Genomic DNA, 26,961 nt, shown 5'->3' on the forward strand with positions numbered 1-26,961 from the left:
CGAAAGGTTTACAACCAAAGATATTTAAAGAACATGTACATAGAATGAGCCTTGGCTGTATTTATGATTGATGTATTTATGATGTTTTGACACTGTGAGCTCATTTATGTGTTTATGATATACATTAACAATTTTTCGTTTCTCATAATGGTGTACACATTATTGTTTTGAAATATTACAGGATAAGTCTCAATCAGACATTATTGTGGATAATAATATTTTATAGTTTATGGACCTGGTACGATGAATTACTAATATTGTAGTATATGGAAGGGAGTATGTAGACAAATTATATATAACCTCCATAACTCACATTTAGTAGTTTATCGTATTATGGTATTTATGATGGACATTATAGAAGAGATTTGTTTATGCGCAACTAATGTTTATATGATTAAATATTAATGTTATGTGATTATTGGGCCAAGTGGGAGAATGTAAGATTTTCCTACGTATATGGGTGGCCCAATAGGTTTAAGGCCAGTAATTAATATTTAATTACTGAGCAAATCTCATCTGTTCGATCGGTTACTTGATGGACGTACCAGATTAAGTCAATTACTCTATAAATTGGTCCTCTCCCTACCCATTAAGGTTACCACCTATTCTATTCTTCTTTCCCATCACTAAAGGCGGCGATAACGTAAAGTTATGGCAAGGGGCGAGAAACCAATTTCAATTAACACTTCCGCTTCAGGTATGTTTTCTATAATGATTATATGTAAGATTATTATATTTAAGATTATGGTATGCATTAAAGTTTATGCTTACATGTAGACATTTGAAACTCTTGAATTTTTACCCCTAAGGATATTAATGTAAAGCTGTAAATAGGGGGTGGAGGGAGAGGTAGGTGCTGGAAGCTATAGGAAGCTGAGATTGTTCAGCTTTCTCTTTTTGAATTTTGTTTTGTTTGTATATCTTTTTTCCCTGATAAATAAAATGCATAATTACCAAAAAAAAATATACTCTATTTTGTATTCAATAAAATCTATAACAATTTTTTCCAATGAAAAAACGAGAATTAAAGTTTAATTAATTTTTACATATAAAATACGTAAACATTTTTGAAACAGGATAAGAAGGAAAAACAAATCCTAAACAAATTAGTATGGATATTGGAATATGATTATTGGAGGGGAGCCTTGGCGTAAGTAGTAAAGTTGTTGCCATGTGACCAGAAGATCACGGGTTCGAGCCGTGAAAATAGTCTCTTGTAAAAATGTAGGGTAAGACTGCGCACAATAGACCCTTGTGATCCGACTTTTTCTCGAACCCCGCACATAACAGGAACTTAGCACATCAGACTGTTTTTTTTTTAATTGAAATATGATTATTCTTTGTTTTTTTTCCCTTTAATATTCTTAGGATAAGAATCCATCCCCAGGCCTATTGACAAAGAGAAAACCATGTGCGCCCTTGCTCCCCCAGTCCTGTCCTTAAAGGCTTAAACAAAGAAAGAGAGTTGAGGACAAAGATATACAATTTGCCGCCGCCCATTCTTTAACATTTTCTCTTAGCACGTTCAATGTACATACCCCCCACTGGTCATTGAAAATTGAAAACCAGGGGACAGGTGCCTCTAACCGCCTTTTTCCCATATTACAATTTCCTACGGCTTTCCTTTTCATTCTCCTATATAAGAAAGTGCCACTAACACTTCATTTTCATCCAAAATCACAAGCGACTTAGAAATCAGACACGAAACTTTTTCAAGATTCAAGAAGCAGCAGCAGCAAAATGAGTTCGTCAAGAAGAGCTTGGATAGTGGCAACAAGCATTGGAGCAGTGGAGGCATTAAAAGATCAAGGTTTTGCAAGATGGAATTATACAATGAGGTTGCTACATCAACATGCCAAGGCTAATCTCATGAGGCCTTATTCTCGTCAAGTTAAGAGACTCTCTGGTGGACAATCTTCGAAACTTGTGTCAAATAAAATGATGAGGGAGCAGAAATTGAAACAATCTGAAGAGTCTTTGAGAAATGTCATGTACTTGAGCTGTTGGGGGCCTAATTCGTAATGTCGATCTCAGTTCCCCATTATCTGTATATATTGATGATGATCACGATAAATCAACTGAATGTTGTTGCCTTTTAGTTTCTCCATTAATTATTATCCTAATTAATCTCTCATTATCTCTATTGAGAAACTAAAAGTGGAAAGATGGAAAATACAAACTTCCACTTACAACCAATCACCTAACTTTAGAGCTTGGGTACAATGTGGAATACTCATAACTAGACCAAAAGTCAGATTGTTGAGATCAAAATTGGCACAGCCTATACTATATATATTACCTATTACGACACTCATTTAGCGAACGAATAATTATCGAAATCCTCGTATTTCCGGATAGCATATGTAAAGAGATCTGCCAACCAAATAATTAGTAAACCTTAATTAGTATACCTAGAGAATTTCAACGACTGATAAAACTTTTGGCCAGTAAAATATTAGGCCACATGGGATGATATTCGTAGAGGAGAGGTGTTTTTTGCATCAATTCTATAACGTCAGGTATAATATTGGATTGAAAGTATAATAGAAGACATAAATAATTCTTTTTGCATAGTAAATAATAGGTATTTATGATCCTTTTTTTAAATATTTATTGATATTTTTTAGTATTTAAAATTATATATTTATAAAGTTTTATAATCACACAAATGTTATGACATTTCAAAAATTTTATAGCCACATAAATGTTACTCCTATAACATATCTTAGATAATAAATTTTAAAAATCTTTTTTTTAAAACTAAATGTGAATTTAAGATTTGTACAAGAAATACTTTAACACTTTTAAAAATTGTAATATTAAATTAGTTAAATTCTTTAAATCCATGTCTTTGTAAAATTGGCCCCACAAATTTTGGATTTTGCTGGGAGGTTTCCTTCAGATCTCATTTGGAAGAAAAGTGAACAAAGGATTTTTTCCGTTCTTTTATTACTACTGATATAATACCACTGTTTCTGACCTTAAAAGTCTTCTACAACCAACCTAAAGCTCCCACATAAACGACGACATTAATTCCCCTAATTTTTATGGTCTGAAATTGTAATATTATCATCAGAAATCCACTACGCTCCGGCCATGGCTACCGCCGACCGCCATAAGCAACAACCCTCCGACGGGTGGCTCTGCCCCTTCACTAAATCAATATTTCCGGCTTGGCTTAGGCGTAGGCTCCGTCTTGATCCTGCTAGCAAACTCTACTTTCCTTGTGAGTAGACTTTATTTACTTACATGTTTACTACTTCTTCTCGTTATTCCATTTTTAGGTCGTTTTATATGAAGAGATGATACTACCTCTGTTTCAATTTATGTGAAGTTGTTTCATTAGACGTGAATAAAAAAAACTTTTGAAACTTGCGGCAAGTCATAGAAATTTGTATCCCTATACATCATTTAATTAACGGTAATTAAAAGTTTAAACCTTAATTATTTCTGAATATAAATATGTACCATTCTTTAGGAATATACTAAATAGAAAATAGTATCACACAAAATGGGATGAAGGAAAGTATATGATAGTATCATGTGATATGTAGTAAGAGTTGTGATATTTGTAAAGCAAAACGGTTTCGTGCCCATACGTGAAAGGAAGATAATGGTATTTAGTTAAAGTAATTTTTTAGGAGAAGTATTTCCACAATTTAAGGTAATCAAACACTGGAAAAAGAATTTTGGTTTAGCTATGTAATGTTGACAATGACAGAGAATATTGGTTCCTGTTTTTGGTTTTGTGTTCTGAAGATGAACCCGGAAAGCAGGCGAAGAGTGCTGTAAGGATGAAGAACACAAGCAAATCTTATGTTGCATTCAAGGTAAACTACTAATCCCCATTTTTGTTCAGCGCTTTTGTGCTAGTTGATTTTTTTCATCTATATATCCTTGCAACCTTTGAAGCTTTTGGCATTCATAACAAATGCAGTTTTAAAGTTTATACATTTAGTTAAAACGGACATTGAATATGAGGTGTCATTGTTTTGTAATGACTTCACCTTTTCTGGATCCATTTTTTCGCGTGGAAGCTTAGTGATTTATAACTTCTTTTCTTAAGTTCTAAAATTGGTGATGTATCTTGCAAAATTCGATTCAAAGATATTGTATTGTTATCTTCATCATAAATCATTAATTGATATGGATGACACAATATAAGCAGCAGTCTAAGTTTCCACTTCCTTTCGAATTTTAAGTTAAATTTGTTGTTCCTTTTGAATGTTTTAGTTTCAAACTACTGCACCAAAAAGCTGCTACATGCGACCTCCTGGAGGTATTCTTACACCTGGTGAAATCCTGATTGCCACTGGTATTCACTTTTCCTCAGTTTTATTTCAATTAATTTTATATCTCATTTGTTTTCAGTGTACATCCTCCATTTATTTTCTATTATATATCTGGTTGACAGTCTTCAAGTTTATTGAGCTCCCTGAGAACAATGAGAAGCCTATAGTAGATCAAAAGACCAAGGTAAAGTTCAAGATCGTGAGTTTGAAGGTGAAAGAAGGAACTGATTATGTACCTGAGTTGGTAAGTTAATCAAATTACTAGGTGTTGAAAAATGGCAAATTTCTTTATATTGCATTCCATGACCAGAAAAATGATTCGGTGTCATCCCTATTCATTGGCAAATATGCTTGTGTACTTTGTTCTCGGCGCATGTTACACATTGAACTTGTCACTGACAGAATCCTGTTTATTAGTATCCATGCAATGCAAATTTTCAATCTTGAATTTATGAAAATTTCTAGATGGATTGTTTATATCGTGGACTTAAATGTACTTCGTATTGAGAGTCATTAAGTTTCTTGTTTGTCTTTCTATTCCATGCATCTTCTTTGGATGGAACCCAATCCAATTTGCTCAAATATATTTTAGTAACAATGACTAAGACAAATAGCTCGCGCAGTCTTCAGTAAGAGAGTTCTGTCAAGTTTAATGACTGAATATTCTACTGGTTGCTGGGCCATATTGACATCTTATTAGATCTTCGTTTCTTTCCATCTACAATTAAACATATTAGTAATTTGTTAAATGAGGGTACAAGCTCTGGATTTGATGCCCTTTTGTTCCGAGACAAATCCGTTTCACAGAGGATCTAAATCTAATATAATTGGTGCTGGCTAAATTCGCATGGCGTGATTGCTTCTTCTTTTCCCTTCACTTATGTAGGAGTTGCTCCACTTGGTTGGGGTTCTAGAAAAACGTTGACTGCTGCAGAGGTTCTTTTCTGTGGGTGACGGCTGAAAGGGTGCTATGTCCGTATCGACTCATTTCCAGAAAAGAAAATGCATTGATGAAATCTCATAGAGATATGTTTATAATCTTAATCTAAATCAGGACATTTCCCTCTCTGCTCTCTACATTCTCGTGTTGTTCTTTGCCCCAGAAAAACGATTATTGACTATGTCTACGATGACAAAACTTCTGACAGATATGCTTGTTGTGAAGTTTCTCTTTATGATAAATTTCTTTGTAATCTATTTTTTTTTTTTGGGCTAATCTCAAAAGTTTAATCAGCTAAAATCTTAACACTGGCTTTTGTGATAAACAGAGTGCTGATTGTTGAGATTAGAAACTTCTAAAACTTAATGATGTATAGTTGCTTTTGCATGCAACTCCAAAGTGTAAAATTTCCACCTCTTCAACAGTGGCGGAGGCAGGATTAACGCCAAGGGGGTTCAAAATAAAAGAGATTGTGACCCGTGGGAATTTAACTAATGACCTTACAAAAGTTTTGAACCCCTTGACCACTAAGCTATGCTTTTGGGTTGTGTCAAGGGGATTCAAAATATAATATATAGAGATACAAAATAAATTTTACCTTATATGCACAGTGTAATTTTCCGGCAAAGGGGGTTCGGGCGAACCCCCTTCCGCCCCTCTAAATCCGCCCCTGCTCTTCAATTTCCTAAAAGTGAGAAGGATAATAATTTCATACATAATCCATTTCTTTCCAATTTGTTCAGCCATAACTTTTATCATTCTGCATATCTACGATATTTTTTTTCCTTTTATCATCACTCAATACTCCTAGGATAATAGTCTTGGTTCAACCGTATGACTCTTATATTTGACCTGGGTGCTATTCCTGGGAGAAACTTTACAGTGTAAGAGGTAAAACATAGGTGAGGGTCTGTGCTTTGGTTGCCCTTATATCTAATATCTGTTCTGTATCAAAATTATATACGGGGTGTGTGCTTTTGGTTGCCGGTATATCAAATATCTGCTCTGTATCACAGTACTACTGTAGCTTTAGTGGTATAACTTTCATTGGTTATTTTATGCAGTTTGATGAGCAAAATGAGCTTTAGTGGTGTAACCCCCATTGGTTGTTTTATGCAGTTCGATGAACAAAAGGATCAAGTTACTGTTGAGCGTACTCTAAGGGTGGTGTTTTTGGACCCTGAACGCCCTTCTCCAGTAAGAGTTAGACATATTATATTTTGTTGTTGTACATTGTGCAAATGTCCAATCTCCAACCAAAGTAATTTGAATGATTGAAGGCACTGGATAAACTAAAACGTCAGTTGGCCCAAGCTGAGGCTGCAGCAGAAGCTGACAAGAAACCTCCAGTTGACACAGGTCCGAAAGTTGTGGGAGAAGGTTTAATAGTAGATGAATGGGTAAGCATATCTGATGTTTGTGTAAAGACATCATTCTAATTCCTGGCCTACTTCATTCCTCTAACAATGTGTTTTTGCTCACTATGCTTACAGAAGGAGCGGAGGGAGAGGTATCTTGCCCGGCAACAGGTTGAGGCAGTGGATTCAGTGTAAAGCAGTAAAGGGTTTTTATGTAAGTTCATCTTTTGCCAGAATAGTAATGTAAAATCAGATCCACACCTTTTATATATACTTGACTTTCTTTGGAAGGATGTTGGAGAAGGGCAATGTAGTTCTTCATGTAAAAGTAGAAAAATGGCTGGAGTGTTACCTTAGTGGTTCTTTGATTTTTTCGAGAAGAAAATATAACAAGTAAATTATAACTTCATGGCCTCTCTGTCCTTTCAGGGTAGGGGTAAGTCTGCGTACATCTTACCCTCCCCATACTCACTCGTGTGAAATTACTGGGTTTGTTGTAACTTCACGAGGTGAGTAAATCCTCATCAATTTTAGCTGCTTAGGAACTGTTGAGAGTGTAAGGTTGGGACAATTGAAGGAAGTTAAGTGGGAGGGGGATGTAACAAGAACATTCAAACTATATTACCACACATATGTTCCACAAGTAAATCTTTTGTTGTTTTTAAAAATCAAAATCATCCTGATTAGGCTTTGGCGAAGTAAGCAAAGCCGTATAAAGCTTGAGTCTGTCCTCCGTTAGTGAAGAACATCGAGATAATGGTCTTCTTGGTCTAATAAACGACAACGAGGTGAGTGTCAACCTGTGTTTATATCTCCTCCAAGCCAATTGAATAGCAACTGCTGCCCAAGTTCTCCATCCTGGAGAATAATATCTAGCACTTCTCTTGACTTTTTCGTCCACAAATGTGTACCGAAAATGTTGTGTTACATACTTTACATCGTCAGCTTCAAGACCAAAGGCTTCAGTGGTTTCAAGAGTCACTAATGATGATGAGGATGGCGGCAGTCGCTCCACGAAGGGTCGTCGGAGGCACCATGAAAGAAGTTCGTCGCCGCTGAAGTTTCCGGGACCTAACATGCAGCAACTTTTTACACCGTCTCGAAGTACTTGACTACTTTGGAGATGGCCTCTCACTATGAATAACATTCTCTGAACTGGATCGCCCTCTCTAGTTATCTATCAGAAAAGCAAATATATCTTAGACGGGGAGATTATGGAGATTTTATATAGAGTAATGCATAAGTAGTAGTGGGTATGAGACATATTTCAACTCCTAGTCCCGTTCTTTATAGTGTATGTATTGCCTAATACAAATGTCTAAATTTTACATGACATTTGGACTTACTGTTTCTCCTTTTGTAAAAATCAGGGATTTCACGCGATCACATATGTTCTCCAGGACCAAATTATCCATATGCTGAAATAGAGGAACCTGAAGTATGTGCAGAAAAGTTAGTTTGGGCAACATTTATGGACCGATATGGCCCAAAATAGGTCTATCGTGTTATCCGAAAAATACACTCACCAATCAATTCTTGCAAGTAAATGTTACTTTTACTATAAACTTTTATACAATTCAAGTTTATGCATTTATGAGACGAACTTTTTTACACAATATATCATTAAGATTTTAAAAGATCTATCTAGTGATTCATATAATTAAAAAAAGTATAGTTCGGTGCATAAAGCATTTCGCGTTTGCAAAGGAGTGTGATATAGCCATATAGGCAATCTACCCTGATACAAGTATTAGTTGCTAATTTCACGACTCGAACTCGTGACCTACAAGGAGACAACTTAACCGTCTAACCTAATGATTGCTGGGATGATAGTCCGTTTATCAATTTCATATATGATTAAAATAGTCGGAAAGTCAAATCGCAAGGCGTAAGAATGGCCTAATCTACCTCATTACTATTCTATTTGACAGAATTCTCCTATTTGTTTAATACTGTCCATATACATTGTACTCCGAATTAAAGCAATGAGAAGTTTACCTGTCTGACCAAGTCCAAACAAAGATGGTATTTGATGTCCCTTCTAAGACCCTCAGGAAGGTTATGTATCATTTCGCATTCATCAACTCCACGCGTTGCTGCATATCTTTGCCGTTCATAGTTTCTCACTCTTTGCTTGTAATTCTGTGGCAATCTTCTTCTCCTCATCCACCACTCTACATTTCTCATCTTAAGTTGCATTGCCTGTTTCTTTGATGTCGTTGCATGCAAGAAAACCTGCACATATTTCATGTACCAACATATATATACACAAGACCCTTAATTATAGCATTTTCCTGTGTGTTTAATTAGGAGAGTTAATTAATATTACCTTGATGTTACCAATCAACATGGTGACCAGAAGTAGCCCACTAGTAAGAACGATGATTATGAATACTAATTCTAGCCAATCTGTTGTGCTCTCCAGGTTGCCAAAAGTACTGTAAAATATCCGTATAGACACAATATACTGGATTAATTCACTTCAACTATATTTTACCGAGTAAATTTAGAAAATTATTTTTTGGGATAATTAAAGAAAAAGAAGCTGATTAATTGTATAAGAATACCTGAGAGTCATGAGACCCCAGAAAATGGGAAAGAGTATTTTCTCAAGACGATTTTCATTAGTGACAAGTTGAACAGTCCATTTATAAGCTCCATAGTCAAAACTTTCTTCAGAGGATAGGCACGTCGATCTAGCAAGTTTGGTCTCACCCCATATGAGTCGACTTTTGTGCTTCACCAGAGTAGTTGTTCCATAATATATTGACTCTTCGCAGGCCAACATTCTGAGGCCACAACCTTTTGTAATTTCACACTGTTGTTTCAAACATTTCGCAGCCCTTTGGATTCCTAGCAAGTACCAACATGCTCCCACAGCCTGCCCATGTTATATACTACTATAGTTAAGTTCCTTTTCAGCGTATGAATAAGGGGTCGTTTGGTCCAGAACAAGGATATTCCGGGATTATAATCCAGCATCCTATATGTATATGAGATAGATAATACCAAGATTATGGTATAAAAGTTAATTATACCGGTTTTAGTAAATACCAATAATCAAATGACCCCTATTAATGGAGTCTTAATTAGTTTGCTTATATTGATGGTTTAACAAGTATTTATACAATCATGAACTAACTAATGAGATAAATTATAAATAAAATAAATATTACTGATAAACACTAATTTGTACGCTGCTAAACTAGTAATTAGCATATTCTAACAGGTTAAATATATAATACTGAAGTTAACTTATATGCGCAGTTGATTGCTCTTGATAGCACGAATTCATTATTTCCTTTTATACAAATTCTAGTAGGATGCAAGATGAGGAAATTTAAGAAATATGGCCGTTGTACGTAATTCTATTCCGTCTGATAAACATTTGAAAGCATACTATCTAACTTTTAATTATTGGAAATGAAGAAAAGTAGATTCTTTAACCGACTAATCGAGCCCGGTTAGATATCCTTTTCCAACATATATATGGTATGCCAAATTCTCTAATAATTTTGACCTGCTAAAAGATATTGACCTTTGAACTTTCCCTACACAATTAATTATCGGTTATCGAACTAAATTGAAGCTTTTAATGGGTTAGGCGGAGTGATATCCGATATAGTCCAGCCCAATGTAGATATAAGAAACGAGAAATAATAACTACTCCCTCCTATCCACAATAAGTGATTTTTTGGATGTTTTCATACAAATTAAGAAATTCACCTTTTAATCTTAATTAACAATGAAATTGACCATATTAACATTTCCTATCTCTTCACATAAACACCCCAAACACATACACCAACATTATTTACTCCAAGGGCAATATAGAAAAATAATAATTAATTCATTCTTGAAATCTGGAAAAATCACTTATTTTGGACCACAAAAAAGACCATATATCATGCCTGACTAAACTTCCTGTTATCTTCAACTCTAAGCAGTAATCTTTCTTTCTCTTCTTTTAATGTCCAATTCTTTTTCTAAAAGAGATTGTCCTCTATCTTGATAAAGGCCTATGAGATTTCACGAGCAGATTGGTGTTAAAGGAGGATGCGATATGACGCTTTAAGAATAAATATTTGTCACTTTTTTCTTTCCGAGAAATTAGTTTATAGAAGTTTGGCCAAAGTCTTAAAATATATATGTTCTTTATCAATTTAATTATGAGCAAAATTATATTGCAGCATATGACTTGTTATTTAACTAATTTTAAAACATGTTAATCTAATTCGATTTAGCGTGAGAATACATCTATCAACAAGCGAGAAATACCATATGAATTATGATTATATATTGAGAGTAACGTTTCAATAAATAATCATAAAGTAATATATATACTAAGTAAGTAGATACTTGCGTCCTGGGAGTGGTGAAAAGAAAAGAAAATAGGTATGTACTTACGTGGGAAGCGACAAAATAGGCGATCAAGTTGAGAGCAATTCCCCACCAAACAGTGCCAAATATGTAGCCGGAGAGACCTTGCATCCGCCGCAATAGGCAAACGGAGTGATAGATTTTGGGCAGGTACTGAAACAGAAACATTATTAACAACACTGTCATCACTGTTGTTATAGATCCTTTCTCCAGTAGATCTGGAATCGCTACCCACATCACTATCTGCAATAAATATATAAAAATCAACAATGAATTACTAATGCCTCCAAAAGTCTACAATCATATAAGCTACTGCATATATATGTTGCTAAAAATTATGGAAATTGAGGCACTGAGAAATCTTCTCACGCATATGACTATCACAAAATCTCTTGACCATCAAAACAATAGGAAATTATTTTTCAAGACAACATACGTTAAAAATAGTGTTTATATATATATGAAATTTGGTAATTACGATTTCTTTTTCTTTTCCTATTTCTTCGTATTTCGTAAGTTAAGGGAGCGAATAGCGAGGGTTGAGGTCAGCTCCTTCTTTTCATAGTTGGGGTGATCATCATGTAGCTATAGCATCCCCTTCCCTTTCCTTAATTTAATAATGAAACTCAAAAACGAAAACAAAAGGAGCAAATAGTGTCTTCTTATGCGTCCCTTCTCATAACAATGCAATTAATTCATACTAATGCTTAATTATTTATGCCAAGTGAAATGAAATCAACCTAAAACATCTCTTAGATTTGCTCAAATCAAGAAATGTTCGTCAAGTTTTCCTTTTCTCTTTTAATAAGTATCGACCCTTGTTCCATTTTTAATGACATATTTAAAAAATTCATTTTCTGTCTGTGCGGGCAGTTAGAAAATGGATATGCGGGCATATCACGTTAGGTAAAATCAGAAATAAAGTTATTCGGAACAAGGTGAGTGTGGCCCCTTTGGAGGACAAGATGCAGGATGTAAGACTTACATGGTTCCGACATGTGAAGAAGAGAGACACTGATGCTCCGGTGAGGAGGTGTGAGAGGCTGGCATTGGAGGGCCAACGGAGAGGTAGAGGCAGCTCGAAAAAGTATTGGGGAGAGGTAGGCAAGATATGACATTGCTCCATCTTACTGATGACATGACCATGAATAAGAATGTATGGAGATTGAGAATAAAGGTAAAGGGTTAGATAGCCAAGTGTAGTCCTTGTTTGTAACAGTAACTTTGATACACCACTTAGTGTCTTTTCGTATTCCTAGACTTCTGTTACTGCTTGTTGTTGTCTTTTGTTTCAGTTTTTTGATTGCATTACCTAGTGCTATTTTTGTATTTTTGCTTCGATTGTCAGATTGATTTGCTTGTTATTGCCTTTCCCCTTTCCTTCCTGAGTCGAAGGTCTACCGGAAATAACTCCTCTACCTTCTTAAAAGCAAGGGTAAGGTTTGCGCACACTCTACCCTCCCCAGATCCCACTTGTGAGACTACACTAGGTATGTTGTTGTTGTTGTTATTGTTATTGTTTCTGACGGACAAATTTCTGTGTAAATATTTTTAAAGTTTTGACTCTGCAATAGTGTAAATATTTCTTAAGTTATGTACATTGATAGTGTAAATATTTTTTACAATATTAATGTAGTCTAACTAGAGAGAGTAGATTAGTTGTCATATTTTAAAATATTAGTATAGGTTATATTACTTATCATAAAGATTAACTTGTAATTATCCAAAGTGATATGATTGTGTAAATATCTTTTACACCATCCGGAACTTAAAATCTTAGTGATATGTTTTAATAGAAATTGACATGGCGGGTAGACCACAAAATATTAAGGGTACTTTGGGTATGATACATCTCTTTAGTTTATGACTCAAATTTTTTATTTTTCTTAAGCTCGATATATAATAAGACGGAGGGAGTACAAAATTAATCTTTCCTCTCAAAATCCTTGCTTTAAAGAGAAGGGAAACAAGAAGGAAAACTAAGCTCCAAATGTATAAAAGGCAAGGAAAGATTAAAAACGGACTCTAAAAAATAGTACTAGTAGTCTAGTAGTACTGTTCTTCATTCAGAAGCTATGGAAGAAAAACAAAAATTCGGAAATATTCGTGATAGATTACTCGTCATTATTATTCTTCTATGCATGATAACGGTAAGTGATTGAAGTCTTGAACTCTTGATCTAAATGGGATCTCAAAATCCGTAAATATATATATGTAATTCTTCTTGTAAACAAATTTGTTTGAGTTCCTCTTTCTGTTGTGAGTAGAAAGAAAAGACACTTGGTTACCTGATCACTTGTTCTTACTGCAACTGCTTAAGGTTATCACTGCATGCATAACAAACAACGGCCATGACATGCATGCCTTTTGTCTTCTTTTACTACAATTTTCATACTAAAATACAAAACATGCATCACCATGTTTATCATACCACAAAATAGAAAAAAAGTTGCATATCATAAATCATCTTGAACTCACCTGCGGCAAAGGAAGGATGACAAATAGATCAAAAAAGAACCCTTTTTTAGCCTTCAAATATCGTAAAGCCACAGAACGTGGAGGATTCTTATCATGAGGACGTAATTTGTTCATTCTGAATTGTAGCCACATGTTCCATAAATGCAAGGCATCAGTCATGCACCGGAGAGCCGTGACCGTGACGGCGAACCACCCGTCGATGAAGAGGCAAATACAATTCTCACTAATAGAAAGAGCATAGAAAAATAGTGGATCCACAAAAAGTCCAGTGGCACATACTAGTAAGAATATTCTGTTCCATTCTTGAACCCAAGGCGCTCTCGGGTCTATAACTTTCCCGGAGAAAAAGCCTGCCAGTCCTCCTCGACCACGACCACGACCACTACAAACTCCGCAATTGTTGTTGTACTCATTAGAATTATTTTCTTCTTTTCCCTCCACTTCTATTTCTTCATCGATGTCTTGCTCCTCATCCTCGTCATCATCATTACTGTCACTGTAATTATGTGATAGTTCAAGTTCAAGATTATGAGTAGCCATTAATTAATTTTTTTTCAAGATTTTTTAATGCTTCTTTTGTTTATGGGTTTGGGAATATGGAGGCTCTATAGAGAAGGGTGATTTATTAGGTGAAAGAATGGAGTGGGGTTGTGTTTTTGGGCAGAGAGGAGATATGAGAATATATGCACTGATTTTTCTTAATGTTAGAGAAGTGATAATTCGAAACAATGACAAGAAGAGGACATAAATTATTGTAGATATGGGGAGAGCTCAAAGCTGACAAAAATGGTAGGAACTTCCTATACTACCCCGCTGTAATATGTCTACAATATCCAAAATGAAATTTAAAAAGTAAAAAGGAGATTCCAAGAATTTGTTGCTATACGTACATTGTAATGAACGAACTCGATCGGTGTTTGAATTTTTTACATTCATTTTTTGCAAAACTCGAAGACTAATTCAGAGATACTGTTTTTTATTCTAACAAAAACCTAAAAACACTTTTTAATAGTAGTACTTTTTACCAACTAAGACTGTTCGATTTCTGATCGGGGACCAAAAAAACTTCAGCTTTTGTAGGCTAATGTATGTAACGTTTCGGGGAAAAGGCAAACTTTGTGGTTTTGTGCAACTTTTGCTTGTCATTTAAAACATCAATGTATTCCTATAACTTTTACTTGTCATCAATTATCTTCCAATAACTCCAATTTTGCCTTCTACAATTCGACAACTAATTGTAACGCGAGAGATGCAAGATTTGACCATTGTTCAAGCTTGTACATAGTCCTCTAGTTAATTTCCCTACGCTCCACTTAAAAAAGAAAAAACACACATGCATACACACGTGATCGCACATTTTGCACTTTTATACAAGGATAGTATGGAAATTTTTTTACATTATCAATTGTTGTAAAACAAATTATTAATAAGTATAGATAGAGTTAAATCAAAGATTCGAACTCTATGGGTTCGAGTTCCGATTTCTACCCCAAATCATTTGATTTACTCGGTTAGAAATCAATTGTTTCTACATATTTAATGTATTTTTTAACATATATATATATATATATATATATATATATATATATATATATATATATATATATATATATATATATATATATATATATATAGAATCCGAATAAATACAATCTCATTCTTTTCGCCTTTTTACCCCATTCTTTCTTTACTATAGAAAAAAAAGTATGGTAAACTACTTGTTATACCCTATCAAATTACATTCATAGTATAAAAATGCTGATATTGTTATTATACATAATTTAAATCCAATAGGGAAAACAAGAAAAAGTGAAAAAGGGTAGTTTAGGATAAAGAGAAGAGAGGAGGGAGGGAAAAGAGGGACAAAGAGGAGTTGAGTAGGGCAGGAAGATTGTGGGGGGGCTTCAGAGGTAGGCAAAAGAGAAGTCTTATTCACGAATACGTTTGAAAAACACAGGTTCTTCGCAGTTTCCGTCCTTTTGTTTGTTTGTTAATCAATCAATTGTACAAAGGAAACTATACTACGTTCCTATTCCTGGACTACTGTTATATTACCATCATATTGGGACGGGGTGAGGAGGGTGAAAATCGTTCATCCTTCACGAATAAATTAAAAACAATTCATCATAAGAAACGTTTCTCTTTTAATTAGTCATATGCAATGACTCGAATCTTAATTATTCAGACAAATGAATGCCGGATATCAGATAATAATAAAAAAAGATATTATTTTATCAGGAATCACTTCCAAAAGACACACAACCTAGGAGCTTTTGGGAGGAATACAGAGCCATTACGAATTTGAACACATCATCTAACTTCCCATTATTATTCCTTCCATCATCAATATCCATATTTTCTATCCATTACTCTAATAAATATATATAATATGTTCTACCTTCTTTTGCTGCCATATATATGGCAGCTTGTCATCTTGGTGCATGAAGTTAAAAAGAATATTTCCTGAGATCTCTAATAGCAACGAGTTTCTACTATATTTGTCTACTTTCATCGATAAGTTATGTGTCTTTTTATATTTTGACGATCTAACAAATTTTATGATAAGAATCAGATCGGGAATCTGTTACACATCCTCAAGGTGCCAAAGCACAACAAATCTCAAGTCAGGCACAAGTTCCAACAGCTAGAGTCAAAGAAACAATAGAGGGAACAGATGAACATAAGTTCCCTTGTTGACTGTACCAGTCAACTCCTCACAACTGTAAAGTCGCTGTAACTATTCCTCAGCACACATGCAACAGCACAAACAATGCAATAATCACTTTATTGGGAATGCCTTGTACCGGATATTTGCTTGCATCGTCTAAGTGACATCACCTGGATATTATTAACATGAAGCAAAGGAAAAACATACATTTGCACCTCCGAAAAATCGATCAAGTTTCCTCTCAAGTGTGTTGCCATCTTGCAAGTGACTTCCAGACTTTAAGAACAAAGAACAACGGAATGAAGGGCCAGTTTCCAGTTCTGTGTTATCAATATGTCCTTAGTTGTGTTGTACTTGTATTAGAATGAACTACTTATAATTCCTACTTAGCTTAGCTAGAAGCATTGTGTAGGAAATTTTGTGTTTGTGTCTTGGCTAGAGTTAGTCGAGTTGTGAGCTTTGTAATAGAGTTATTACAAAGAGGCTTATAATAGAGTTATTACAAGTGAGTGAGGGATTAAGAGTTTAATTCCTAGGTTACAATAGGTTGTAATCTAAAGCTGCTCGGTTAGTGAAGTTGAAATCCTACGAGTGTAGGTCGTGATTTTTAATCCCGTGAGTTGGGAGTTTTTCACGTAAAACTCTGTCGTGTCATTTACTTATCTCTTGTTGTGTGTGTTCTGTGGGAACCGATAGAGAACTAGGTTCTCTATACAGTTTGGTGGACCCTAGGTTTCCATCAATTGGTATGAGAGCAGGTTCTTTCTATCAGGCTAACACCTAGAAAGGATCCAAATGACTGCTCCACCAAACTTTGAAGAAGGTCAATTAACCTACAGACCACCAATATTCAATGGACAGTACTACGGATGGTGGAAGGCAAGGATGGATGACTTTATTGCTGAAGATTCAGAGTTATCTGCGACGGACCCTTCATCCCCATGAAAACTGTTGGCGAGCCAGCAGTGACAGTTCCAAAGACAAGGAAGGAGTACAGCGATGCTGACTGGAAATCCATAGAGAAGAACTTCCGAGCAAAAAAGATTCTCGTCTGTGGTAATGGACCAGATGAGTACAACAAAATCTCTGCCTGTCAATCTGCCAAGGAGATCTGGGAAGTTCTCCAAACAACACATGAAAGAACAACTCAAGTCAAGCAGTCAAAGATCAACATGCTCACCACTGAGTATGAACTCTTCAGGATGAAGAATGATGAGTCCATTCAGGACATGCACACTCGATTCGCCTCTATCATCAACGAGCTCCACTCTTTAGGAGAGATCATTCCAAGGAATAAACTTGTCAGAAAAATACTTAGTGTATTACCTAGTTCCTGGGAAAGCAAAGTAAATACTATCACGAAGGCAAAGGATCTGCAAAAGTTGACCATTGATGAACTCATTGGAAATCTGAAGACTTATGAAATGAACAAGAAGAAGGACCATGAAAGAAGAGAGCCCAAAAAGGAGAAGAACCTGGTCCTCAAGGCAAACAGTAATTACTCAGGTGGTGAGGATGCTGACATGACCTACCTGACGAAACGATTTCAGAAAATGATTCACAGGAATGAAGGCATTCCAAAAAGGGGCAGCTCCAACAAGCTAAGAGGTTATCACTTGTGTCATTAATGTGGTAAGCCATGACACTTCACAGAAATTTGAAGTCTCTCTTAGAAGAAGCTTATATCTTTGGCAAATATTTTAATTGATGCTTATTATAGTCTTATAAATGATAAAAATGCATTAACTGTGGAACTAGGAGAAGTAGAACACGAGAGAGATGATCTGGTAGTCGTAGTGGTTGACCTAAAAGAAACCATCGAGGTTCTAAAGAAAGAAAAAGATGTTCTGATTAAAAAAATTTAAAACGTGGAACATGAGAGAGATGACCTGTTGGTAGTTGTTGTGGATCTAAAAGAAATAATAGAGGAACTAAAAAGGGGAAACAGTTTTGGGAATATCCAAAAGGGAAAGAAAGTTGCAAGTGAGGCACACATTAAGCTTGAAAATGAACTCAAATATGTAAAATCTAGTCTGTGTGCTGAGCTTGAAAGAAACAGACAATTTCAGGAAGATCTAGGCAGAGTTAAAAATGACCTAGAAAAATCTCTAAAGTGGACATGGTCCTCTGATACAATCACTTCCATGTTTACAAGCAATGGTGGGAACATGAAGGTAGTCGGGTTTCAAAAGGAAAGGACTCCCTACAATCCACATAGCAAGTATGTTATTGTCCCTGATAACTGGCTTTGGACTCACTGTGGCAACACTGGACACTTTAAAAAAAACTATAAGTATAGAATTTAGTCCCAACAGAAAACCAAGTTTTTGTTGAAAAGGTAACTACTGCTAAGGAACCTGCTTTCTCCATTAAGAAACGTGTATTGCCTACTTGGACAAAAAAAAGTTTAATTCGCCCCTTTCCTCACTACAAGGGACCCAAACTTGTTTGGGTTCCAAAGTCTAATCCTTGATTTTCTTGTGCATGGAGCAGTGAAAGAAAGCAATCAAAAATGGTATATGGATAGTGGTTGTTCTAAGCATATGACTGGAAGCATCGATGATCTTCTTTCACTCAAAGCCCTGCAAGGAGGCAGTGTGTCCTTTGGCAATAGCAAAAAGGGATACATTCTGGGAGTAGGAAGAATTGGGAAGACACTCACTCACTCAATTGAGAATGTGTACTATGTGAATGGCTTGAAATATATCCTACTGAGTGTTTCTCAAATCTTCGACAAAGGAAACAAAGTGGAATTTTTATCAAAACCCTGCACAGTCACAAATCTCGTGACTGGTGAAGTGGTTCTGTTGGCAAAAAAATTCAAAAACATCTATGTTACTGATTTTGAGTCCTTACACAATGGGGATCTTACATGTCTGAGTGCCATTGATGATGATGCTGAGTTGTGGCACCGAAGATTAGGACATGAAAGCTTTTCATTGCTGAATAAGTTGGTCAAGAAGGACCTGGTCCGTGGGCTGCTCGAGTCAAGGTTCAAAGGTCATAAGGTGTGTGATGCTTGTGTAAGAGGAAAGCAAGTCAAGTCCTCTTTTAAGCCCAAGAAACGAGTAAGCACCTCAAGGCCACTTGATCTCCTCCATATGGATCTATATGGACCTATGAGGGTGTTCGGTAGAGGAGGAAAGAAGTACATCCTTGTCATAGTTGACGACTACTCCAGATTCACATGGACCTTATTTTTTAGAACCAAAGATGAAACCTTTCCAATTTTCGTTGCATTTGTGAAGCAGATTCAAGTGAAGATGAGCCATAATGTTGTAAGTATAAGGTCTGATCATGGCATAGAGTTCGACAATGCAAAATCTGACGAATGTTGTGCTGAAAATGACATAAGTCACAATTATTTAGCTCCCAGAACACCCCCAACAAAATGGTATTGTGGAGAGGAAAAATATGACTCTTGAAGACATGGCAATAACTATGCTAATTGACAGTGGCATAGCAAAAGGCTTCTGGGTAGAGGCAGTCAACACTGCTTGCTACTTGGTGAACAGGTGCATGATTAGGTCCCTCCTGAACAAAACTCCATATGAATTGCTGAATGGAAGGAAGCCCAAGCTAACTCACCTAAGAGCGCTTGGATCCAAATTCTTCGTTCTTAATAATGGTAAGGAAGCTTTGGGGAAATTTGATGCCAAAAGTGATGAAGGAATCTTTCTTGGATATTCCTTACAAAGCAAAGCATACAAGGTCTACAACAAAAGGACTCAATGTGTTGAAGAAAGCATACATGTAATCTTTGATGAATCACACCACCTTTGTGGGAAAAATTCACATGATAAGATTGATCAAGATAGAGAGTAGTTGAAGGTTCCTGGAGAAGTCATTGATATGGCAATGGAAAGGCAGAATTGATGAGCCAAGTCAAGGAACTCAACGAAGAAAATATAACAGAATCCTCAGTTGATGCAGAAGAACCTGGTTCCTCCATCACAACAATTGAAGTAGAGGATAGAGTTGCTGATGCGGTGCAAGAAACTCCTAAAGCTAAGCAGAGAAGTGGTACTCACCCATCCATAGATGCCAACAATGGATCCCATTATGAGGAACTTGGATCTTCCCACAATGAAATTCTGGTGTCTAACTCGAAGCACAAAAGTTCACATCCTCTCCAAAATGTGATCACTCCTCTTGATTTAGGAATTCAAATCAGATCAAAGACAAGAAACTCGTTTTCCTTCTCAGCTTTCCTTTATCAAATCGAGCCTAAATATATCAAGGAAGCATTGAAAGATGTTGACTGGATTACTTCTATGCAAGATGAACTTCATTAATTTGAGAGGAACCGCGTATGGCACCTGGTCCCTCGACCCTCAGATAGAACTGTCATAGGAACTAGGTGGGTGTTCAGAAACAAGCTTGATAAATTTGGGAATACAACAAGGAACAAGGCCAGGTTAGTAGTTCAAGACTACAATCAAGAAGAATGGATAGACTATGATAAAACTTTTGCTCCAGTTGCTTGTTTGGAAGTCACCAGAATTCTCATTGCTTTTGCATCTCATATGGAATTCAAATTGTTCCAAATGGATGTCAAAAGTACATTTCTGAATCGGTATTTAAAGGAAGAAGTCTTCATCAAACAACCACCTGGGTTTGAGTGTCATGAGCATCCTGAGTATATATTCAAACTTGACAAGGCATTATATGGACTGAAGCAGGCCCCTCGTGCTTGGTATGAACGGTTGTCCAAGTTTCTTCTTGAAAATGGCTTTACAAGAAGAAAAATTGAGAACACCCTATTTCTAAAGAAACAGGGAAGGAACCTGCTCATTGTACAGGTTTATGTTGACGATATAATTTTTGGTGCAATAAATGACTCCTTGTGTGAGGAGTTTATAGAGCTTATGGGAAGCGAGTTTGAAATGAGCATGATGGGGGAATTAAATTTTTTCCTAGGGTTGCAAGTTAAGCAAACCCCTAAAGGAATGATGATAAGCCAATAGTAGTACATTAAAGAGCTACTAAAGAGATTTGAGATGGAAAGCAGAAAAACCATTGATACTCCTATTGCCAGTGCAACCCGTCTAGACTTGGATGAACCCAGTTCTCTTGTGAACGAAACCATGTACAAAGGCATCATTGGTTCACTCTTGTATCTCACAGCTAGTAGACCTGATATTGTATTCAGTGTTGGATTATGTGCTAGATTTCAATCTAGTCCAAAGGAATCTCATCTTAAAACTGCCAAGAGGATTCTAAGGTATCTTAAAGGAACGCAAGACCTGATTCTTTACTATCCTTCAAGGGACAATTTCGACTTAATTGGGTATGCTGATGCTGATTATGCTGGTTATCAAGTCGATAGAAAAAGTAAATCTGGCATAGCACATTTTCTAAGATCATGTTTGATTTCATGGGGGTACAAAGAAATAAAACTCTGTAGCTCTTTCAACTACAGAAGCAGAGTATGTGGTAGCTGCCTCTTGCTGTGCGCAACAACTATGGATCAAGCAACAACTGGAGGACTTTGGTGTATTTTATGATTGCGTGCCATTACTGTGTGATAATACTAGTGGTCTCAACATGACAAAGAACCCGGTTCAACATAAGAGAACAAAGCACATTGATGTGCAACATCATTTTCTCAGAGACAATGTTGAAAAGGGTTTTATCTACATGAAGTTCTGCAAAACAGAAGACCAAGTAGCAGATATCATTACCAAAGCACTCAACAGAGAGCACTTTGAAAAGAATCGATTTGCATTGGGGCTGATAAAATTGAACTAAGCACCAGGTCCCTCTATCATTAGCTATGAAAGAATGAACAGGTAAAAACAGCTAAAAAGTATTTTCTGGCAAGTACTAACTCATCTTTATACCGTTACAGGTAGACACACACGACAACTACATAGCAAACAAGTAGCTAATGACATTGCATCTTGGTGAAAAGACGAGGCTCACATTTACAAAACTAAGTCAGGGAGCCTGGTTTCCTTGACACATGTTAGTAGTTACTTTGTATTCTCATGCACATTTTAAAACGGCTATAAAAGTTCCATGTTATTAAAAGTTTTGATCTCTCTCTCTCTTCTCTTTAGAACTCAAACGTCACACCCATTACTAAACGACCTGTCTACTCGGTGATTCGTACCCGTTTGTAACCGGTCCCTCACTTCCCTTAAATAATCCCAAAAGCTGTCTCTTTCTTCACTTTCCACATCAAAGACAAAAATTCCCTTTTCTCTATCAAAGCAAACACATTTCTTCTTGTGTCCTCACTATAAATCTCCAATATGTCTCAAAATCCAGAAGTTTCAAATGTCTCTAGTGCAGTCCCCACTGTGTCTTCGTCTCATAAAGCACAATAATAGGAGTTGAAGTCCCCCATGTCACCATTACAAACCCCATACCAGACTAACAACCACCTACTACTTCATTTCCAACCCAATCAAGTTCTGGTTCTCACCGCAGTCGTAAAACTCAAAATCCCAAATGATTCGTTATTGCGACCTCTCCTTCTGCCTCGCTAGTAAATATGGCAGAAGGCGAAATAGTAGATGGAGACGAAGGTCAGGAAGTTTCTAGTCAGAAAGTTGGGAAAAGCTCTGAGACCCAACAGGATGTGGCTTGTAGTGGCGAAGTTTCAGTAGTGGCTGTTCCAAGCTTTGATCTGAATATTGCCAGCCCTACAAGTAATGTTCCTCATGTATCCTCTGATTCTATTTTGGGGGTAAATGAGCAAGAATCCATTGAGAACATGTTACTAATTATTGCAAATGGAGTTTTCGTTGGTGGTTATGAGGGTAATAATGAGACCATTGGGTCTCAGGGGGAAGATGAAAGTCACAAAGTTAAAGGTGGGGAACTGGCTCTCCTTGAAAACTTTGCACCGGTCAGTACTACTAAGAAAATAACAGAGGGACCTGATCCCTCTGCCCAAGAAGAGCATTTTGTACTTGGGATGAAACCCCTTGCTCCTCAAAGGAGCCCCATGTCAGTGTTGATCCTGCTCATTCTCCTCACTTCGATGATGAGCCGTTGAACTTTGTCATTCATGAGATGAGATCTCTATCTGAAGAGAAAAATGAAAATAGTGAGGAAGACTATGATGATGTGCCTGTAGCAAGATTCATTACTTTTAGAAGTGGAAGGGCAGTTCCTAAAGCGCCCACTCTTAAAAGACCCACTACCAGGCTATAAAAGAAGGAAGCCCTTGAAATTGTTCTGAAGAAAAATAAAGAAGAGAAGAAAAGGAGGAGGTTGGTGAAATGAGGAAAGCTGGTGAATGAGGAAGAAGTGCCTCCAGCACTACTTGTTGATGTTGATGATGAAGAAGTGAATGAGGAACCTGTTTCCTTAATTCGTAAGTCTTCTAAAGAACCTGTGATTCTAAAACCCAGGAGAGAGCCATCTGTGAAAGCTGTGGAAGTGGAAAATGTTGAGGTAGACAAGTCTGATGAAAAGGTGTCTGAAAAGTGTGGTAAAAATTTGTCTGAGAAGTCTGGTGTGAAATTGTCTGAGAAGTTTGCAAAGAAAGAGAAAAGTGTGAAAACGTCTGTGAAAAGGAAGGTTGGTGACAACGAGGAACCTGGTTCCTCCAAGAAGGCCAAAGTAAGTATGGCCAAGGATGAAAGCAGAGCAAACCTGAGAAAACAGAGGGTACTGTGAGGCAGAATATTTTCCCCTGACATTCTGGATATGACAGGGATGCGTCAACTGGTTGATATTTGTAAGTTTCAAAAGTGGACACACTTTTTCACCAATGATATCCCCAAGGTATATGAGGAAGAAGTGCGTAGCTTCTACGCAGACATGTTCACAGTGGAGGATGATAACATCTGCTTGAAGGTGAACGGAGTATACTTTTTGATGCACGAGGCTGTATTGAGGAACATTTTGAGAGTGCCCACTGAAGGGATCTCATCCATTGAGGGGACTTGTTCTCCCAATTTTAGAAGTGCTATTCTGAAGGATGATGTTGTGCAGCAAGGGGAACAAATGTACAAAAAGTCCCTCCTACCAGTGTATCAACTATTGTTCCAGGTCTCATGATCGAGCATATGAAGAAAGTGACAAACTTTAAGGATGGTAATCATGGGTTGCCCTACGGGTTCTTGATCACTAAGGTGTTTAACTTCTTCAAAGTCCCTTTGGGAAAAACAACAGTGGGAACTCGCAAGCAGACCTTCTCAAAGATCACCTTGGAGGAATGTGTGTGTATTGATAAGAATGGAGTGGTTGGCAGCAATTCCTTTATCTCGCAATTGATTGATGCTTAGAATGCTGCAAATGAAGAGATAAGGAGGTTGAAGGCGCGGAATGCCATTCTTGAAGGGGAGCTTAGTCAGTCCCAGAAGGCACCTGGTTCCAGCAGTGCACAAGGCACAGAAATTGCCTGTCTGACCAAGGAGAATACAGATCTTAGGAAACAGGTCGAGGACCTGAAGGAGCTGCTTCTTAACGAGCAAGTATCTTCAAATGCTCGAATAGATATTCTCCTCAGTATCCTTTCCTCTTCATCCCTGCTTCCCCCTTCTAGTGCTCCTTAAACCAGTTCCCTTCCCAGTGTCCAGTGAAATATTATCTGTCCTACCCTAGTCCTTTTATTTGTTTTGTTGTTTTGTGGTTGGTACTTTTAAGTTGTTTTGATTTGTGAATAGTTGTATAACAATGGTCCTACTACTTATGTTCTCCATTTTTTAAAATTAATGAGCATCTCTTTTTTTCTATGCATGTTATACTCTTATGCTATATTTTTAGCCATGCTTGTGTGCACACATGTGGCATGAGTTAACCATGCTGAACTTCTTTTTGCTTATTACTTGTGAATAATCTTTGTATGATGCCAAAAGGTGAAAAAATAATTGAGAGGGGGAACATGTTTAGGGGGAATACAGGATGGTAATCTGGTACTCAGGGGGAACTTCAATTATAGGTTTGTCATCATCAAAAAGGGAAAAATTAATAAGTTATGTGCCTTTTTAGATTTTGATTATCTAACAAACTTTATGATAAGAACCAGACCGGGAACCTGTTACACATTCTCAAGGTTCCAAAGCACAACAAATCTCAAGTCGAGCAGAAGTTCCAACAACTAGAGTCAAAGAAACGATAGAGGGACTAGATGGACATCAGTTCTCTTATTGACTGTACCAGTCAACTCCTCAGAGCTGTAAAGTCACTTCAATTGTTCCTCAGAACACATGCAACAATACAAATAGTGCATCGATCACTTTATTGGGAATGCGCCAGATATTTGCTTGCATCATCCAAGTGACAGCACTTGGATATTATTAACATGAAGCAAAGGAAAAACATACACCTGCACATCCGAAAAATCGATCAAGTTTCCTCTCAAGTGTGTTGCCATCTTGCAAGTGACTTCCAGACTTCAAGAACAAAGAACAACGGAACAAAGGACCAGTTTCCAGTACTGTATTACCATATGTCCTTAGTTTTGTTGTACATGTGATAAGTGAAGTGACATATTATAATAAGTTAAATTACACTTATAGTGTAAAAACTTTGTTCCATGAATATAACTTAAATCCAATTACTTATTAATAAGTGATCATTTATCATTCCATCAATCATGTAATGCAGTGATTTAGCCCACAACCATTAAGAATTAGCTAGCTTCTTTTATTTTTCATGTGACTTAAAGTTTGAGATGTGTTGCAGTAGGTCCGAATTCCTATTTGTAATCTTGGTCCATCTTGGCCAGAAGCAAATATATACTGCACGTATCTATTCATGTTTTAGATATGAGGAGAACTTCACTAATCTATTTGTTCTTTAATTCCTGAGATTTAGGTACCTTCTGTATATAGTATAGTACGTATTAATAAATACTGATATACTACTACAATACTGTTATGCTTCCCAAAACTGTGTAGCACCTAATGCAGTCCAACTGTTATAACTCTTGAGAGATTATTGGTGGACAAATATATTTCTGGAGTGCATTTTCTATTAAGAGCACAACAGCTTAAGCCCATCTTGATCTATACAAATACCGATCAGGCTCGAAACATGACAACCAAAGACTAAAAATCGACCCCTGAGTCCCACCGAGCTAGAACCCGCGGTCAGAACGCCTGTCTTCGAGAATATGAATTCCGTAATCTCGGAGTCAACTTAGCCCTGATCGAGCTCGAAGAAACATTGTTAGCATAACCAACAGAAGACCGAAATATCCGTGACTGGTCGGATATTATGGTGGAAATCTCGGTACAAATCAATAAGGAACCGACAATCAGTGAATCAAGAGATCTTTTACCTTTTATAGAATTGTACCTAAAGTAGGACTCCTCTACTATATAAAGGGGGGTCTGATTATTCATTGGAACACATTATAACACGTATCCCAAAGCAATACATTGTTATTCTCTTTAAGTTCTTATTATTCTATCTTGATATTGTTCGAAATACGTTCGTCTCGAGGTGAGTAACCTTTCAAGGCTGAAACTGTTCAATTCATGCGGTTTGCATTTACTTTATCGTTATTTACTTCAATTGCAATCTGATTTATCATTTTGTATCAATTTAATCCACGTATCCTTAAAACCACTTACAAATTCAATTATTATCCGATTTTGAGGTTAAACAGTTTGGCGCCCACCATGGGGCTAAGGATAATAGTGGTTATTTGATACAAATCTCCATAACACATACTACTTTACACTTATTCTTTGAAGTGTCTCTAATTTTAGGTTAAAACTCAAAATGTCGAACTCTCAATCAGCACCCCTACATGTTGATAACGAGTCCGGCCATCATGGTGAAAATAACAACATAACGCCCGGTGAGGAAGTACCAACCGTTGATCCCATATGAATTCCGTTCGCAGACCCAATTGACGCTAATTCACATGTGGCTATC

The 26,961-nt window shown here is 36.6% G+C and overlaps 3 protein-coding genes across 3 annotated transcripts; 2 read left to right on the top strand and 1 right to left on the bottom strand.

Moving 5' to 3' along the window:
* Positions 1-2,928: 2,928 nt before the first annotated feature.
* LOC107784034 (vesicle-associated protein 4-1) lies at positions 2,929-8,229 on the top strand. The gene is made up of 8 exons (XM_016605089.2): positions 2,929-3,226; positions 3,760-3,830; positions 4,234-4,315; positions 4,415-4,536; positions 6,352-6,429; positions 6,513-6,632; positions 6,726-6,804; positions 7,961-8,229. Exons 1-7 carry the CDS (start codon positions 3,097-3,099, stop codon positions 6,783-6,785), a joined length of 663 nt encoding a protein of 220 aa, XP_016460575.1. The 5' UTR covers positions 2,929-3,096; the 3' UTR covers positions 6,786-6,804; positions 7,961-8,229.
* On the bottom strand, positions 7,190-14,186 carry LOC107784033 (cyclic nucleotide-gated ion channel 4). Its single transcript, XM_016605087.2, has 7 exons — positions 13,449-14,186; positions 10,998-11,213; positions 9,158-9,471; positions 8,920-9,028; positions 8,589-8,825; positions 7,937-8,023; positions 7,190-7,767 (listed from the first exon to the last, which is right to left on the bottom strand). Exons 1-7 carry the CDS (start codon positions 13,986-13,988, stop codon positions 7,252-7,254), a joined length of 2,019 nt encoding a protein of 672 aa, XP_016460573.2. The 5' UTR covers positions 13,989-14,186; the 3' UTR covers positions 7,190-7,251.
* Positions 14,187-17,057: 2,871 nt separating this feature from the next.
* Positions 17,058-19,541, top strand: LOC142175290 (uncharacterized). Its single transcript, XM_075241876.1, has 5 exons — positions 17,058-17,462; positions 18,186-18,290; positions 18,416-18,521; positions 18,610-19,184; positions 19,368-19,541. Exons 1-5 carry the CDS (start codon positions 17,058-17,060, stop codon positions 19,539-19,541), a joined length of 1,365 nt encoding a protein of 454 aa, XP_075097977.1.
* Positions 19,542-26,961: the final 7,420 nt, after the last annotated feature.

This window comes from Nicotiana tabacum, chromosome 21 (assembly GCF_000715075.1).
Source record: "Nicotiana tabacum cultivar K326 chromosome 21, ASM71507v2, whole genome shotgun sequence".
NCBI classification, from domain to species: domain Eukaryota; kingdom Viridiplantae; phylum Streptophyta; class Magnoliopsida; order Solanales; family Solanaceae; genus Nicotiana; species Nicotiana tabacum.